Source organism: Microchirus variegatus, assembly GCF_963457635.1.
Source record: "Microchirus variegatus genome assembly, chromosome: 21".
In the NCBI taxonomy this organism is placed as follows: Eukaryota; Metazoa; Chordata; class Actinopteri; order Pleuronectiformes; family Soleidae; genus Microchirus; species Microchirus variegatus.
The window spans coordinates 18820842-18836492 of NC_139822.1; the positions used below are offsets into that span (position 1 = coordinate 18820842).

The 15651-nt window shown below is 39.8% G+C and overlaps 1 protein-coding gene across 1 annotated transcript; it reads right to left on the minus strand.

Annotated features, from left to right (window-relative positions):
* Nucleotides 1-5939: 5939 nt before the first annotated feature.
* On the minus strand, nt 5940-14304 carry thoc7 (THO complex 7). Its single transcript, XM_083907435.1, has 8 exons — nt 14274-14304; nt 9834-9954; nt 9598-9719; nt 8401-8487; nt 8205-8262; nt 8026-8092; nt 6188-6257; nt 5940-6098 (listed from the first exon to the last, which is right to left on the minus strand). Exons 1-8 carry the CDS (start codon nt 14290-14292, stop codon nt 6040-6042), a joined length of 603 nt encoding a protein of 200 aa, XP_083763561.1. The 5' UTR covers nt 14293-14304; the 3' UTR covers nt 5940-6039.
* Nucleotides 14305-15651: the final 1347 nt, after the last annotated feature.

Below are 15651 nucleotides of genomic sequence, written 5' to 3' on the forward strand. Positions count from 1 at the left end.
TTAGTCCGACTAAAATCAGATAAAAATCAAAACAATAATTTGTTTTACCGCACTCACCTCTATTTAAAAACAACAACAAAACGAATCAATGTTATTGACTGACAGCTAGTTAGCTTACATTTGAAATGCCATTTTAAAAAAAAACAACATGTTAGTCCAACTAAGATCAGATAATAATCGAAACAATAATTTGTTTTACCGCACTCGCCTCTTTAAAAAAAAACAAAAAAAAAAACATTTGCAACAAGTACAATTTTACGAATCAATGTTATTGACTGACAGCTAGTTAGCTTACATGTGAAGTCGTTAATGCCCAAAAAAAAACATGTTATTCTTACTAAAATCAGACTAGTCTTAGTCGGACTAACATACCTGGATAAATAATGCGATTTTGAGTGACAACAAAACAATAATTTGTTTTACAGCACTCACCTCTATTTAAAAACAACAACAACAACAACAAAACGAATCAATTTTATTGACTGACAGGTAGTTAGCTTACATTACTAAACTGACTGACTAAAATCAGACATGTCTTAGTCGGACTAACATACCTGGATAGATAATGGGATTTTGAGTGAAAACAAAACAATAACTTGTTTTACCGCACTCAACTCTTTAAAAAAAAAAACAACAACAAAACCACAAGCAACAAGTACGATTTTACGAATCAATGTTATTGACTGACAGCTAGTTAGCTTACATGTGAAGTTGTTAATGCCCCCCAAAAAAATGTTAGTCCGACTAAAATCAGACTAGTCTTAGTCGGACTAACATACCTGGATAGATAATGCGATTTTGAGTGACAACAAAACAATCATTTGTTTTACTGCACTCGCCTCTTTTTAAAAAAACATCAACAAAACCACGAGCAACAAGTAAGATTTTACGAATCAATGTTAATTAGCTTACATTTGAAGTCGTTAATGCCCTAAAAAAACACGTTATTCCGACTACAATCAGACTAGTCTTAGTCGGAGGAACATAGAAAAAAAACAACAACAACAAAACCACAAGCAACAAGTAAGATTTTACGAATCAATGTTATTTGACAGCTAGTTAGCTTACATTTGAAGTCGTTAATGCCCTAAAAAAACATGTTAGTCCGACTAAAATCAGACTAGTCTTAGTCGGACTAACATACCTGGATAGATGATGCAATTTTGAGTGACAACAAAACAATCATTTGCTTTACCGCACAACAACAAAACCACAAACAACAAATACGATTTTACGAATCAATGTTACTGACTGACAGCGAGTTAGCTTAGCTTTAATAAAAGTTGCGCATTGTCGTACAACTGTGTTACTCCAGTGTGTCAATGTGATGAAGCACTGAAAAAGCACGTTAGTCCGGCTAAAATCAGACTAGTCTTAGTCGGACTAACATACCTGGATAGATAATGCGATTGTGAGTGACAACAAAACAATCATTTGTTTTACCGCACTCGCCTCTTTTTTTAAAACTAAAATAACAACAACAACAACGAAACCACAAGCAACAAGTATGATTTTTCTGACAACAAGTGACAAAAAAACCCAATTTGTTTTTAAGAATGTTTTCTTCCTTTTTCCCACTGGCTGAAATGGGCTTCCAAAGAGTGGTCCCTTTATTGTATTTATTTATTTGTCTTTGTATTATTCTATTTAATAACGCTCTTTGGCCTCAGTTCCTCTTTATATTTGTTATCACTTTTGATTTGACCTCACATTTCCATCCTCTGTTCATGTTGCTTCCTCTTTTTTCAAAAGAGAGTTGTAAGAATCCAAAACACTGCAGATAATGTCAGATAATGAAAAGTGAAAGTAGAGTCAACGTTATTTCTATTTAGGCAGAAAACAACAAAAGTAAAATGTCTTATATCACTATTAAAATCACTATATTATCTCATAAAAATTGACTTTGTAGCTCATAATTTTGACATTTTTAAATCTCATAATTTTGAGTTTCTAATCTTATAATTATGACTTTTTAATCTCATAATATTGACTTCATATCTCATAATTTTGACTTTGTATCTCATAAAATTGAATTTAAATCTCATAATTTTGAGTTTTTAATCTCATAATTTCAATTTTGTAACTCATAAAATTGACTTCGTATATCATAATTTTGAGTTTTTAATCTCATAATTTTGACTTTATATCTCATAAAATTGAATTTAAATCTCATAATTTTGAGTTTGTAACTCATAAAATTGACTTCGTATCTCATAATTTTGAGTTTTTAATCTCATAATTTCAATTTTGTAACTCATAAAATTGACTTCGTATCTCATAAAATTGACTTCGTATCTCATAATTTTGAGTTTTTAATCTCATAATTTTGAGTTTTTAATCTCATAATTTTGACTGTGCATCCCATAAAATTTAATTTAAATGACATTTTAAATGACATATACGTACTTCATATACAGTTTGAGCTTGTTTGGTGTTTTAATTCACGTAATAATGTTATTATTCCCTTAATTTTTTATTTATTTCTCAGTTTTTGACGGTGAAATATTTATTTTGCACCATGAATGTTATTATTGTGAAGTATAAATACTTCCATATCAAAACAAGCACTTTTACTTTGAAATTCTGTAAAATAAACACTTTTTTTTTTACTCTAATCCAGCCTAGATGCTGAATTTGTCAATATCATGGCGTGTCAGTATCAAAAAAACCTCAACTATCGCTTAAAGTATTAGTATTAAACACTTTTTGTGGGGCCATAATTTGAGAGTTTATACTTAAATAAATATCTTGAACTTTTATTGAATGAATTCAATGTTTCTTCAGGTAAATGAGTCACAACAGGACAGATTAGGATGATTCCAAGAATACGTGAGATGATCTTACCTCGTCAAAAATAAGGGAAAGGAAGAAAAAAAAAAAAAAGGACCTTATTTGAAAGTCAATTATCCGATCGTCATCAGTTTGATCGCTCGCTGCCACACACTGGAAAAGAAACCTGGAGACAGAAACAAACACAGAGATGACGATTCAGCATCAGCTTCTTCTGTTTTCGATAAAGTTAATCGTGGCTGGAGATTAACGACAACATCGTCGTCACACACAGTAGAATAATAATAGTCTTTGGTGAATATAATTTATGTCACAATGATGACTTTATCTCATCATTTTGACCTTTTATCTCATAAAATTGACTTTTCATCTCATAATTTGGAGTTTTTAAATCTCATCATTTCGATGTTTTACCTCATAAAACTGACTTTGAATCTCGTAATTTTGAGTTTTTAATCTCATAATTATGACTTTGTATTTCATCATTTTGAGTTTTTAATCTCATAATTCCAATTTTTTTTATCTCATAAAATTGACTCCGTATCCCATAATTTTTAGTTTTAATCTCATCAATTTGTTTTTAATCTCAAAATGTTGACTTTTTATCTCATAAGAATGACTTTGAATCGCATAATTTCGAGTTTTTAATCTCATAATTTTGACTTTATATCTCACAAAATTGACTTTTTAATCTCATAGTTTTGAGTTTTTAATCTCATAATTTTGACTTTTTATCTCATAATTTTGACTTTTTATCTCATAAAATGTACTTTGTATCTCATAATTTTGAGTTTTTAATCTCATAATTTTGACTTTTTATCTCATAAAATGTACTTTGTATCTCATAATTTTTTATTTTTAATCTCATAATTATGAGTTTTTAATCTCATAATTATGACTTTTTTTTATCATAATTTCGATTTATGGATTTATTTTCTTCCTTTTTTCCCACTGGCTGAAATGAGCTTTCATAAATGAGTCCGTCCTTTTGTTGTACTTATTTATTTGTCGTTATTTAATAACGGCCTCAGTTCCTCTTTACCTCTCGTTAGCCACTTCCGACTTGTTGACACTGCACAACAAATCCGATTTAAAAGCAGATCCAGAGTGTTTCTTTGCACTTGATTCGTTTTTAATCCCGTTAAAAACGATCAACACAGCCCATTTCGGGACGGGATTAGTTTTAGGCCGACGTCAGTAAAGATTACGGCAACTTAACGTCCCGAACAAGTAGATATTATTAATCCTGCGTAAATAGACAAGCAGTAAATATGTGCGTTTACACATTGCGTCTCATGATTAAAAGTAGTTTTCCGCGGTTGATTTTCAAGCACGGATCGAGGTGCTATATTCACGCATGTGTTGACTGACAGCGTAGCTGCTAGCTTTCAGTAGCTCGCCGTTGTGTGTTATTTGATCGGCGACATAGACCATTTTGATATTTGATATTTGTACATTTACACTGTAAAGAAGCATAATTATCGCGTTTCCTTGTTTGCAGAATTTATGTAAGAACTTGTGTGTAAATAACTGGGCCTGAAACGAGCTTCCCGTGTTTCAAAGACCTAGCAAACGCCACGGACGTATACATATATCGGTATCGCATCAGTTATCGGCATATCAGCAAAAATATAACGCCCGATATCGTTCTTCTCTACTTTCTACACGTTATTACTCGTAGTTTAGCCTCAAGTAAGCAGTGATTTGGGGGATTTTAGAGGATGTCAGTGACTGTGAAAGTCCAAATGTGACGCTGTGTTCATGGAAAGTGACGTGAAAACGTCACAATATTTATTGTTGACAAACCCAGTTAGCTTAGCAGCAGCTAACAGCGGTTACAGTATGAGGTAACCCCCCCCTCTCCCTCCCTCCTCCTCGGCTACAGCTACTGACCACACACACACACACAACTACTGTATGTTAAGATTTATTTCATCAAAACTGTAAAAACAAAATGTCTATATATAGTGAGGAGAGTGTGAAAGAAGGGGGGGGGGAGACGAGTATCTTTCACGGGCTGTGTCATGTCAGCGGCGGGGGAAGAGGGACTGGTACAACCGTTACAGCAGAGAGAGCAGTGGCGGCTACGTGTTAGCCTGTTAGCTTGTTAGCCTGTTAGCATTAGCCTTCCAGCCATGACTAGCGTTAGCGGGGAGGAGGAAGGAGAGCGAGGGGGGGGGGGGACTGACAGCAGACAGAGCAGAAGTCATGAGCAGCAGCAGCGGCGGCGGCGGCGGCCAGAGAGCGGCGGTAAACTCGGCTCTTACCGCGGCTCCGGAGGCTGCAGCAGTGACTGCGACCGCGGTCGGGCGCGACTCGGCCGGATGCAACCGGGAGAAGGAGACTGGAGGCGGCGGGGAGAGCGCGAGTGAAGCGGAGCTCAGCCTCTGTGGAGGTCTTCGCCTGGTGCGTCCATGTCTGTTTACCAGACTGCATTCTGGGACGGCGACGTCACCGCGTCACGGCCGCGTCAGGGTGAACGAGCACGCACGCACGCACGCACACCAAAATAAAATAATAATGTTCGCCTTCATACTGTTCTTATTTTACACTGTATATCAAATGTATATATTTGAAAATATTATACATATATATTATTATATGTGTATACATAATAATAAATAATATTATAATAATAATATATATTTTTTAACGCTATTCCTTGGTTTTTTTTCCTTTTTATTATTGTTTTAAACAAAAAACACTTAAATCTTAACAAGGTTTGAAAAAAAAAATATCAGAAAAGTCATTTTAAGTTAAGAGAGTTAATTTCTCTGTGATTGAATGTTTGGTTATGGATTATTCACATGCACATTTATTTATAACTCTACAATCCATGTAGAGTTATAAATTTGTTATGGAGGACGAGACCTGACATATCAATAAATAAACAAATACAGGAATAAATAAATAAATACAGGAATGTGGAAATAAATGTAAAGCATTCATTTATTTATTTCTGTATTTATTGATATGTCAGATCTCATCCTCCATAGATTGTGTCTGAATAAAACCCATCATTAAAATGTAGCTGTAGCTTTAGCCCCCCCTGGTGGTATAATCTGATAACAAAATCACTGAATGTATTTGTTGTTAATAAAAGGATATGGTGAATAATTTGAGTTCCTCACTGCGTCAGTGAATGAATTTTTCAGAAAAATCCAGCTTTATTTAACAACTCGTGTAAAAACTAGTGTGGAGGAAATTGGAAATGTTTTAAAAAAAAAGGTTTCGGCTTCTCGTCATCGCTCAGTCGCCGTTCTCCTCAGGGCTCCCCTGACTGTTGTCATCGTCCGCTTTTTCGTCATCTGCGGAAGTTTAAAAAAACGATCAGCGCGGCACAAGGAAAAAAAGAAGCGCAAACAAACAACGTACAAACACGTCCTCGTTTACTCACTCTCGAGGGTCTGCTGGAGTTCCTGTATGGTGCTGAGCAGCACGTGGAACTGCTTCTTCCTCAGCTCCAACTGACGAGCGAAACGGGTGAAATATTAGCATATAACAACAACAACAACAACGTTCATCTCTTTATCTTGCTGTTAATCCGCTCTCTCGCTGCACCAAAGCCCGTAGAGAAAATCAGCGATTTTTACGCCACAGCTCGCAGGAACTGTGGTCGATATTTTCCTGCGTCCGTCGCGACGTTCAAACGTGTTATTCTGCGACTTCAGTGTTTGAAATTCTGCGTTCAGTTTGACCTCAGCGACACAGACTGAAGAAACACAGCAGCAGCAGCAGTAGAGCAGCAGCTCCCCGTGTCCACACCTGCTTGAAAACGACGATTTTCTCTGTGGGCTTTGGTGCTGGAGAGTGAGCGCTTTACAAAAGTCAGAAAATGGAGAGTCTAACCCTGGATTTCCACCGGACGCGTTTACAGCCGCGGCACGTCATCGACGCGGTCGCCGTTGCAAATCGCTTCCGTTCTAATCAATGAGAGCATTTCCACCAGGGGGCGCTGCAGAGCGTCTCAGAAGCGGCTCGCATAGAGAGGATTAAAAAAACAACTGCAATTCTGAGATTAAAGTCTGAGATTAAAATCTGAATTTTGAGACTAAAGACTGAGATTAAAATCTGAAATCTGAGATTAAAGTCTGAATTTTGAGACTAAAGTCTGAAATCTGAGATTAAAGTCTGAATTTTGAGACTAAAGTCTGTGATTACAGTCAGAATTGTGAGATTTAAGTCTGAGATGAAAGTCTGAAATCTTAGATTAGAGTCTGAAATCTGAGATTAAAGTCTGAAATTTAAGTCTGAATTCTGAGATTAGAGTCTGAAATCTGAGATTTAAGTGTGAAATTAAAGTCTGAATTCTGAGATTAAAGTCTGGAATCTTAGATTAGAGTCTGAAATCTTAGATTAGAGTCTGAAATCTGAGATTAAAGTCTGAAATTTAAGTCTGAATTCTGAGATTAGAGTCTGAAATCTGAGATTTAAGTGTGTAATTAAAGTCTTAATTCTGAGATTAAAGTCAAAATTCTGAGATTAAAGTCTGAGATTAAATTCTGAAATCTGAGATTAAAGTCTGAATTCTGAGATCAAAGTCTGAATTCTGAGATTAAAGTCAGAGATTAGTGACTGAATTTTGAGATTAAAGTCTGAAATCTGAGATTAAAGTCTGAGATTAGTGACAGAATTCTGAGATTAGAGTCTGAAATCTGAGATCAAAGTCTGAATTCTGAGATTAAAGTCAGACTTCTGAGATTAAAGTCTGAAATGCGACACATCGCTAACGATAGGTAGCAGTTCTATTTTTGCCGTTGCCGCTGCTGAACGGCGTAAATTACAACAGAGCAGATCGCACCAGACAGGAAGTGCGACACAGAATCAAAGTTAAACACTTCCGCCCCCCTTTCAAAATAAAACACAATATACGCAGGTCATATAGCCCGTCACATCAATATTATGTCGTAACCGGTGCTACCAGGTCAACAGTCAATTAATCATAATGTACGACAAGAGACTGGTTGTTGAAGTGGAGAAACATAAATTCATTTTTGACACCAGATCAACAGTTCTTCCACGTCGGAGAATGAAAGAAGCTGTGTTGTTGTTTACTTAATACACACAGTCTATCGTTGGAGATTATCGTGCGATCTTCCGTGAATACCGCTGGCTCCCAAGGCGCCGCGGCTGTAACGCGTCCAGTGGAAATCCGGGGAAAACATCCCGTCACTGAGTGGAAATTCACCGTTTCATATCATTTTACTGCGTCTGTGTTGACGTTGTTTTTCTTACCTTGGCGTCCACGCGGTCCTTGATGTTGGACAGTTGCTGCAGTTCTTTGTCGAGCGCCTCCAGCTGCCTGTTGACAGCAAAGAGTGATGATGATGATGATGATGATGATGATCATTGAAACAGTGGACAGATAAAACTCATGTTTGAATAAAGGAAAAGGATTTGCGGGGATGACTCACTTGAGCGTGTCATGTCGGTCTGGGTGCTGCTGGATAATCTTCGCTAAAGCGTCGTACTCTGAAGGAGGAGGAGGAAGAGGGGGAAAAAATTATTGAATATGTTTAATTACTTTTTTTTCAATTTAAAGCGAGACGTATGCATCTCAGTGACGTGAACACAACTGAATGACAGGAAATGGAACGGAAACATTTTCACCTTGCCGATTCTTCCGTATCCTCTTCGCTCTCTGGATTTCCTTTTTGCAATCTGTGATCTTCTCGTGCGCAGACGTGATATTTTGTTCTGCGGAGCAAACAAACAAACACAAGTGGTTACGAGGCCATCGTGTCAGGCGTCGGCCTCGTCTACGTACATCGAGCAACGGGGGGGGGGGGGGGGTGAAACCCAAACAGAAAACCTTCCCCGAACCTCGGTTTACGCTCGTCGTCTGCCTCAGATTCACGTCGTTGTGTCGAGTGAGAGAGGGAGTAGAGCAGCGAAAGACGGCGTGTGCTTCTTTTACCGATATCTTTACGTCGCTTGTCCACAGAACGTCAGAACTTAGCACCGCACTTAGTCGCGCCTGCAGCAAGACACGTGTCAAGTTTGAAATCAATCGGACCATCGGTTCCTGGAATTTATAGATCGAGAGAATGTAGACCGGTCTTTAAAAAAGTGTTTTTTAATTTATTTTTTGTTATACCTCAGACTAGGGGTGTGATTCTTTGGGTGGCTCACGATTCGATTCCGATTCAAAAATTGATACGATGCATAGTGTGTTAAGGCAAATAATGGCATCAAACAACACAGTTTGTATAAGATAATGTGATAATGTGATCACACAAAGGCAAACTTTAACACAAAAGTTAACATTTATCCATTCAAAACAAATAAAAACTTACTTCCTTGCATGAATAAAAGCTGCCTTTTTCTACCAGAAGTTATACAAATAAATTGTACACAAATAACACAAACTGGTGTTGTGTTTTTTTCAAAATAGTATATATATAAAAATATATATATATACATATACATATTTTTTTATAAATATATATATTTTTTTATCGATTTTTGAAATTTATGAATCGATTCAGAATTGTGGATGAATCGCGATTCTTAATTTTTTTTCCTCCACCCCTACCTCAGACTAGTGTAAAGAGTTTATTCATTTTTATTGTATTTGTTTAGACTGGTTTTAAGATAAATGTTCATGTTTTTTTGTCTTCCTGGATAATTAAGAGATGAATAGAAGTGTTTATTTCGGTCTAAAGAGAAGTTTTATACTCGTAACGTTCATGTTCTTGACATTGCAAACGCAAAACGATCGTTTATTAAAATCCAGACGTTTTTTTTGTGGAACTTTAACACAAGGTTTTTCATGGTTTCACGTTTTTTAAAAAATCTACTGCTCACCTATGTTTCTGTAGGTGTCCTCGTAATTCTCCATTTCCCGTAGATTCATATTGTAAACCATCATCGTCTTCCCCATGGAGAACTCGCACTGGGCCAGTGTTCCCAACATCCTCTGTGTGAAGCTTTGAACACAAGAAGAAGAAGAAGAAGAAGAAGGTTTGGGAGTTAAAACAGAGACTCGTCACAGCAGCAGCAGCTTCTTCTTCCTCCTCCTCCTCCTCCTCCTCCTCACTCACCCTTCCTCCGGTGGCCCGGGCGAGCTGCACCACTTAGTGAAACTCTTCAGCAGAACGTTGATGCGACGGTCGTCACCAGCTCCGTCTCCGTCGATGAGAAGACGTTTGCGGATGACTTCGTCTGATGATGAAGAAGATAAAGATGAAGAAGAGACAGTACTTTTACAAAAGGCAGAATAAGGAAATCCAGGATTACAGAGGCTCAGTTGGTTTATCATCATCACGAGTTGCTTGGTCCATAAAATGTCAGAGAACGTGGAAATAACGATGTTCTCACACAAAAACACGTCAGTTTTCGTGATTTCTTTGTTCTACGGCGAGAAAAAGGAACCAGAAAATGTCGAGATTTTCTCTATTTGTCACATGAAATAAAGCAGAAAAATTAGCAGATGCATGGTTTAAACTTTTTTATTTGAATTTGAACATTAACGGGTCAGAACCTTGAACGAACCATCAACAATATGCATGAAAAAAAAGGATAAAATATGGTTGAAATTAAAAGTCAAAAACACAAAAAAAATGAACGAGGGTGCTTGAAATTGTTGAAGCAGTATCAGTTCTTACAAACATCGAATATTAATGAATATTTGAACTGCTTTTTGTCAATATACCAAACTGCATTGTGGTTTTATTTACTTTAATTTACTAATATTTCTTTCTCGACATTAAATACAAATCAAAAAGCAATGCAATATTCTAAATAAATATGATTTTCTACCCTTTTTTATTAAATGAATCTATTCCCCGTGTAACATTTTCCACCTATTATAATAACATAAAATCCTAAAATAAGATAACCTGAATAACAATAACAGGTGAGTTCAGGGGGGGCAGGAGCAGCACAGCGCCGTGGAATGCTCCTTACAAACGAATTTTCCACATTTCATGCAGGAGTAGTTCACGGTTCTCCTGCGCGAACGGCAGAGCGAGCACTGCCTCCTCAGGCGGCGGGCGGCGGCGAAGGTGTTCGCGGGCTCGTCCGGGTCGGCCGGGGCGGCGTCTGAGACGAGGCCGACGGCGCCCTCCGGTGTCTGCGGGCGGCGCTGTGCGCGGGCCATCTGCGGCGCGACCAGTTTCTTGCCCAGCTCCTCCAGGAACAGCCTCCTGCTGTGGGCCCTCCCCCGGTGCCACGCCGGGTCCACGGCCGTCCACAGCACGTAGGCGTTGAGGGCGCTGACGTCCAGCATGTTGAAAAAGAGGGCCATGGGCCAGCGTTTGGTCCCCCTCCTGCAGCTGTAGGCAGAGATCGCCTGCGGCAGAGAGCAGGACAAAAAGACGATGAAACGTGTTTTTTTTACATACGAGAAATTCCGAGTCAGACGAGCACGTAGGGCCGCAACGATTAAGCGATTCGAGTAACTCGATTACAAAAAACGCCGCCTCGAGCCTTCTCAGCCGCAGCAGGGATCATTGTTCCACACGGACCGCTTTAGCAGACGCACACCGCACGTCCGGATTTCAGCTAGCGCGGAGACGGAGCGTGAAACAGCCCCGTAAAAAGGCAGAAAATGTCCAAAGTGTGGGACCATTTCACGCTTAAACAAGAAGCTAACAAGGTGCAGTGGAACCACTGTAAACCAAAACTGTCGTAAGAGCCGATAGCATCCAGTTGCTAACGCTTACGACACATTGATGTTAGCTCATTCAAAGGTGAAGTAAGTAGTTTGTAGTGACATCTAGAGGAGAGCCTGAAATTTACAACAACGAACTGCTCCTCTGCTCACCCCCTCCCTTCCCTGAGCGCTACGGTACCCTCGGCCGGTCAAGTGTCGCCCTCGCCGTCTTTCTCCGAAGCGGAGAGAGTGGAGGCGGGGCTTCCTGCTACAAGTAAAGCGACGCTTGATTTGTTCTCTCGCGTTTGTCCTTACAGGCTCCCGTAGAAACGTGGCGTCTCGCTGCTAACAGTGACAATGCAACCGCGGCCCGCGACCGTGTTATTTTTACATGACTTTTTGAAACACTACGAAAATGAAACAAAAACTATTATACAGCGACTAGACGATGCAGGAGCACATAATATGTATAAAAAAGGTGGATTTTGGGTTATATAAACAGTGTCCCTTTAGGTGTGCGGCCATTTCACGCTTAAAGAAGAAGAAGCTAACGAGGTGCAGTGGAACCACTGTAAACGACAGCACGTCCTCAATGATTCAGCATCTGAGCGGATAGCATCCAGTTGCTAACGCTCCCGGCACACGCTAACGTACACATTGATGTTAGCTCATTTAATGTAGCTTACTAGGGCTGCAGCAATCAAATATTTTATTGTAATCGAGTATTATAGCGAGTATTCCTCAATTAATTGAGTTAACTGATTTAAAAAAATAAATTAATATATTTAAAAAATCCCAAAATATATTTTTTAATGATAATATTGCGTTTTGCGTCCACAATTAATCAAAAAAACAACATCGGTTGAATACAAGTATGTATATGTTTGTGGACGTGTAAACGTACCTCCTCCGTGTTCTCCACGCCTCCTTTGCAGCGGTTATAATCGAGCAGGATCTGGGGCTTCCTTTTGGTCTCGCTGCAGATCGCCGGCGTCTGGTGTTTGGTGCTGAGCAGGACGACGTTTTTGCCGGACTTTGGGATGTAGGACACCAGGGTGTGGGTCGGAGTGAACGCGAACACGGAGGAGTAGTTCTCTCTGCCCCGTGTCCTCAGGAGCTCGGGGGGAAGCTCCGGTCGACTCTTACGCACCGCGCCGACCATGGCGATCTTTTTCCGCAGCAGCTCCTCGGCCAGGCCGAAGGAGGTGAAGAAACGGCCGCACGTCACGGTCGCCCCTCTCAGCCCCTTCACCATGTCCAACATCACCCTCTGTCCTCGCTCGTGTTCTGCCCGAGCGTCGCCCGACCGGCCCGTGTAAAGAGAAACCCTCCACACGTACGACGTCTGCGCGTCACAGGTGACCCACATCTTCAAGCCGTACCTGGACGGCTTCCTGGGCACGCACTGTCGGAATTCGCAGCGTCCCCGGTACGGCACGAGTTGCTCGTCCGCGCGGACGTCCACAGCCGGGTTGAACATCCGAGGGAGCTGGGCCGTCCACAGGTCCCAGATTTCCCGGACCCCGGCCAGTTGATCTGCTTCCCGGCGCTGCGGTCTGGACAGCGGGTCGTCGAAACGCAGGATTCTGGCGATCAGCGCGAAAGTTCCGAGAGACATGGTCGCCCGAAAGATATGGCGGCCCGTCTGGTGGTCCCACAGGCTGCAGGTCGGTTCGCCGTGGGAGCGGTAGACGCCGGCCAGGAGAAGGAGTCCGAAGTACGCCCGCACGGTGGTGACGTCGAGGTCCTTCCACTCGGGGACCGTCCTTCTCCCGTGCAGGTTGGTGTATTCGGTGACGCGTTTCGTGATCTCCGCAGTGAGAAACGCATCAAAACTGTCAATCAGCTCACCAACTCTGGCCACGGCGTAGCGGCTGGGTCCTGGCGTCAGTCCTGGGCGTGGTGTTTTAAACTGGAGCGTCGTGGAATTTGTGGGCGTCCAGTGGATCTCTCCGTTTTTGGACCTCCATGACAGGTCCGGGAGCGAGGGCTCCCCTTCCCCGCTGTCGGATAAGTCGGATGAGCTGGTGGACGACGAGTCAGCCCCCGGAACTTCATCTTCGTCGCCCGTGTCGGAGTCCTCGTCCGACGTGACAGGGTCGTGCTTCACGGGTTCAGGGTCGGGCTCCATGATCATTTCAAGTACCTCCAGTACCTCCACCTGAATTCAGGTATGTCTTTATTTTTGATAGCTCTTGTAATTAACTGACTTGTATGACTGTATATGTACATATTGTGTCTTCGAAAAGCACTGTTAAATGAATTAAAAGTTTTGTTGTAGCTGTATATTATTTTTTTCCTCATCTTGGTCCACAAAATGTCAGAAAATTATGAAAAAAACATTGTTTTTCGAACCTGCAAAATGACAGCGTTCTCAAGTGTCTTGTTTTTGTCCACACAATTATTCACTTTTGATGATTTCTTTGTTATATGGAGCCAAGAAATTTAGAAAATACTCACATTTAAGAGGCTGAACGTATTTAAACGCTAATTAAGTGATTATCAAAACAGTTGGTGGTTACTTTAGTCATCGATTTTTAATCGATTGATCCGAGTATTTGTTTCTGCTCTATATAAATACAATAAAATATTAAAGAACACCCATACGAGACTACCTTCATTAACCCGTGTCTAAGTTTATTCAAACCCGGGGGAAAAGTGTAAACAATACTCGGCAGAAGTTCGAAAAGAGCCGCAGAGCTAACGGTTAGCTAGCGAGCTAACGTGGCTATTGTTGTGAAATTAGCTGGTTTAACACAGCAAACGTACACCTACGAGTGTACAGTTACTTTATTGTCGCACGTTCAACATTTGTGTACCATGTAATAATAAAGTACACGTTTATACTCGTGGCCTTTTACTGGAGTTAAATTAAACAGTAACTCACCGTCTGTAACTGCACCCATGTCGTTAGCGAGATGTTTGGAAAAAATAAACTTTATTGAGCAACCGGAAGTGAACAAAGCAAACGGCGCACGCGATTGGGCGGTTTTTCTTCCTCATTTAAGAATTTCCGGCGTAATGCTGCCCTCTACAGTTCCTAATAATATCATCACGAGTCTGCAGGTTTTTAAATATTTTATCATATTAATATTATTATAACAATAATAATAATAATAAAGATGATTGTGAGCTGTATATTATGTCAAATAAACATACAGTTAAATGTTCCACAATGTGTGTATTTTACATACGTTTTTTATTCACCATTTACAGCAACTTTAACAATTATATTATCATACAGTACATTTCCATGAAATGACAAGGCCGATCAACATTTTTAAAAAGCATTACAAATATACTAAATACTAAATATAGCATTGTTAAAAAAAAAAAGTAAACTTTATTATTCAAGGTGAAACAAAGAATAACGAGTCATTCTTTTTATTTGGTATCTGTGATAAGGCCTGATGCTAATGTAAAAAAATTAAAAAAATTACAGTACAATTGTATTCAGTCTTTATAGTTTGTGCTTTTTAACGTGATCACACATTCATTCACATTTAGATTAAAGAAATAAAGAGGACGCTTAAGAATTTCACTTCAATACGTAAACATTAAAAGTGCAAACACCTTTTATGTGTCTTTTAAAGGACCAGTGTGTTGATTTAATGGCATTAGGGCGAAGTTGAATGTTGAACTAAGGAAAGAGCATTTAAAAATGATCAGATTAATATTTGTATGTCTGAAATTTAGCAAAAAGAAAACAACAACAAACTCCAGTGCATGAGAGAGAGCAGGAGATGCATTCAATGACCCCGGGAAATTCTATCAAAGTCACTGGAGAATCCAGGTTGTTCAATTCTCTCTCTCTCTCTCTCTCTTTTTGGTAATCTGATTATGAAAAATCTCCTTTACTTTTTTCAGTCAATCTGGGGTCAAACCGGCAACTTTGTCTGGAGAAACTGTCATCATTGAACTTTGAGCCCTGAATTCTACACTGTGAAATGCAGCAAGCTAAGCTACAGCAGCATGCTTGTAAAAACCTAGCTTGCGTGAACGCTACCGAACTATTGGGTCAATAAAAGAGCTAATGCCAATATCACAGTTTCGCCAGACCTGACCTCCATGCTAAGTTTCAGGTGTTTTTAATGCACGTCAACCCCCTCAAAAATGACCGCAAAGCCACAGAGAGAACAATAATCTGAAGGATTAAAATAGGTTCCTTGCACTAATAACAAACACGGACCACGTCTCATCATCCTCAGACTTCTGTTTGTCAAAGCTCCACTGTACGACGCCATCTTCTCCTTCTTCTGTGACGA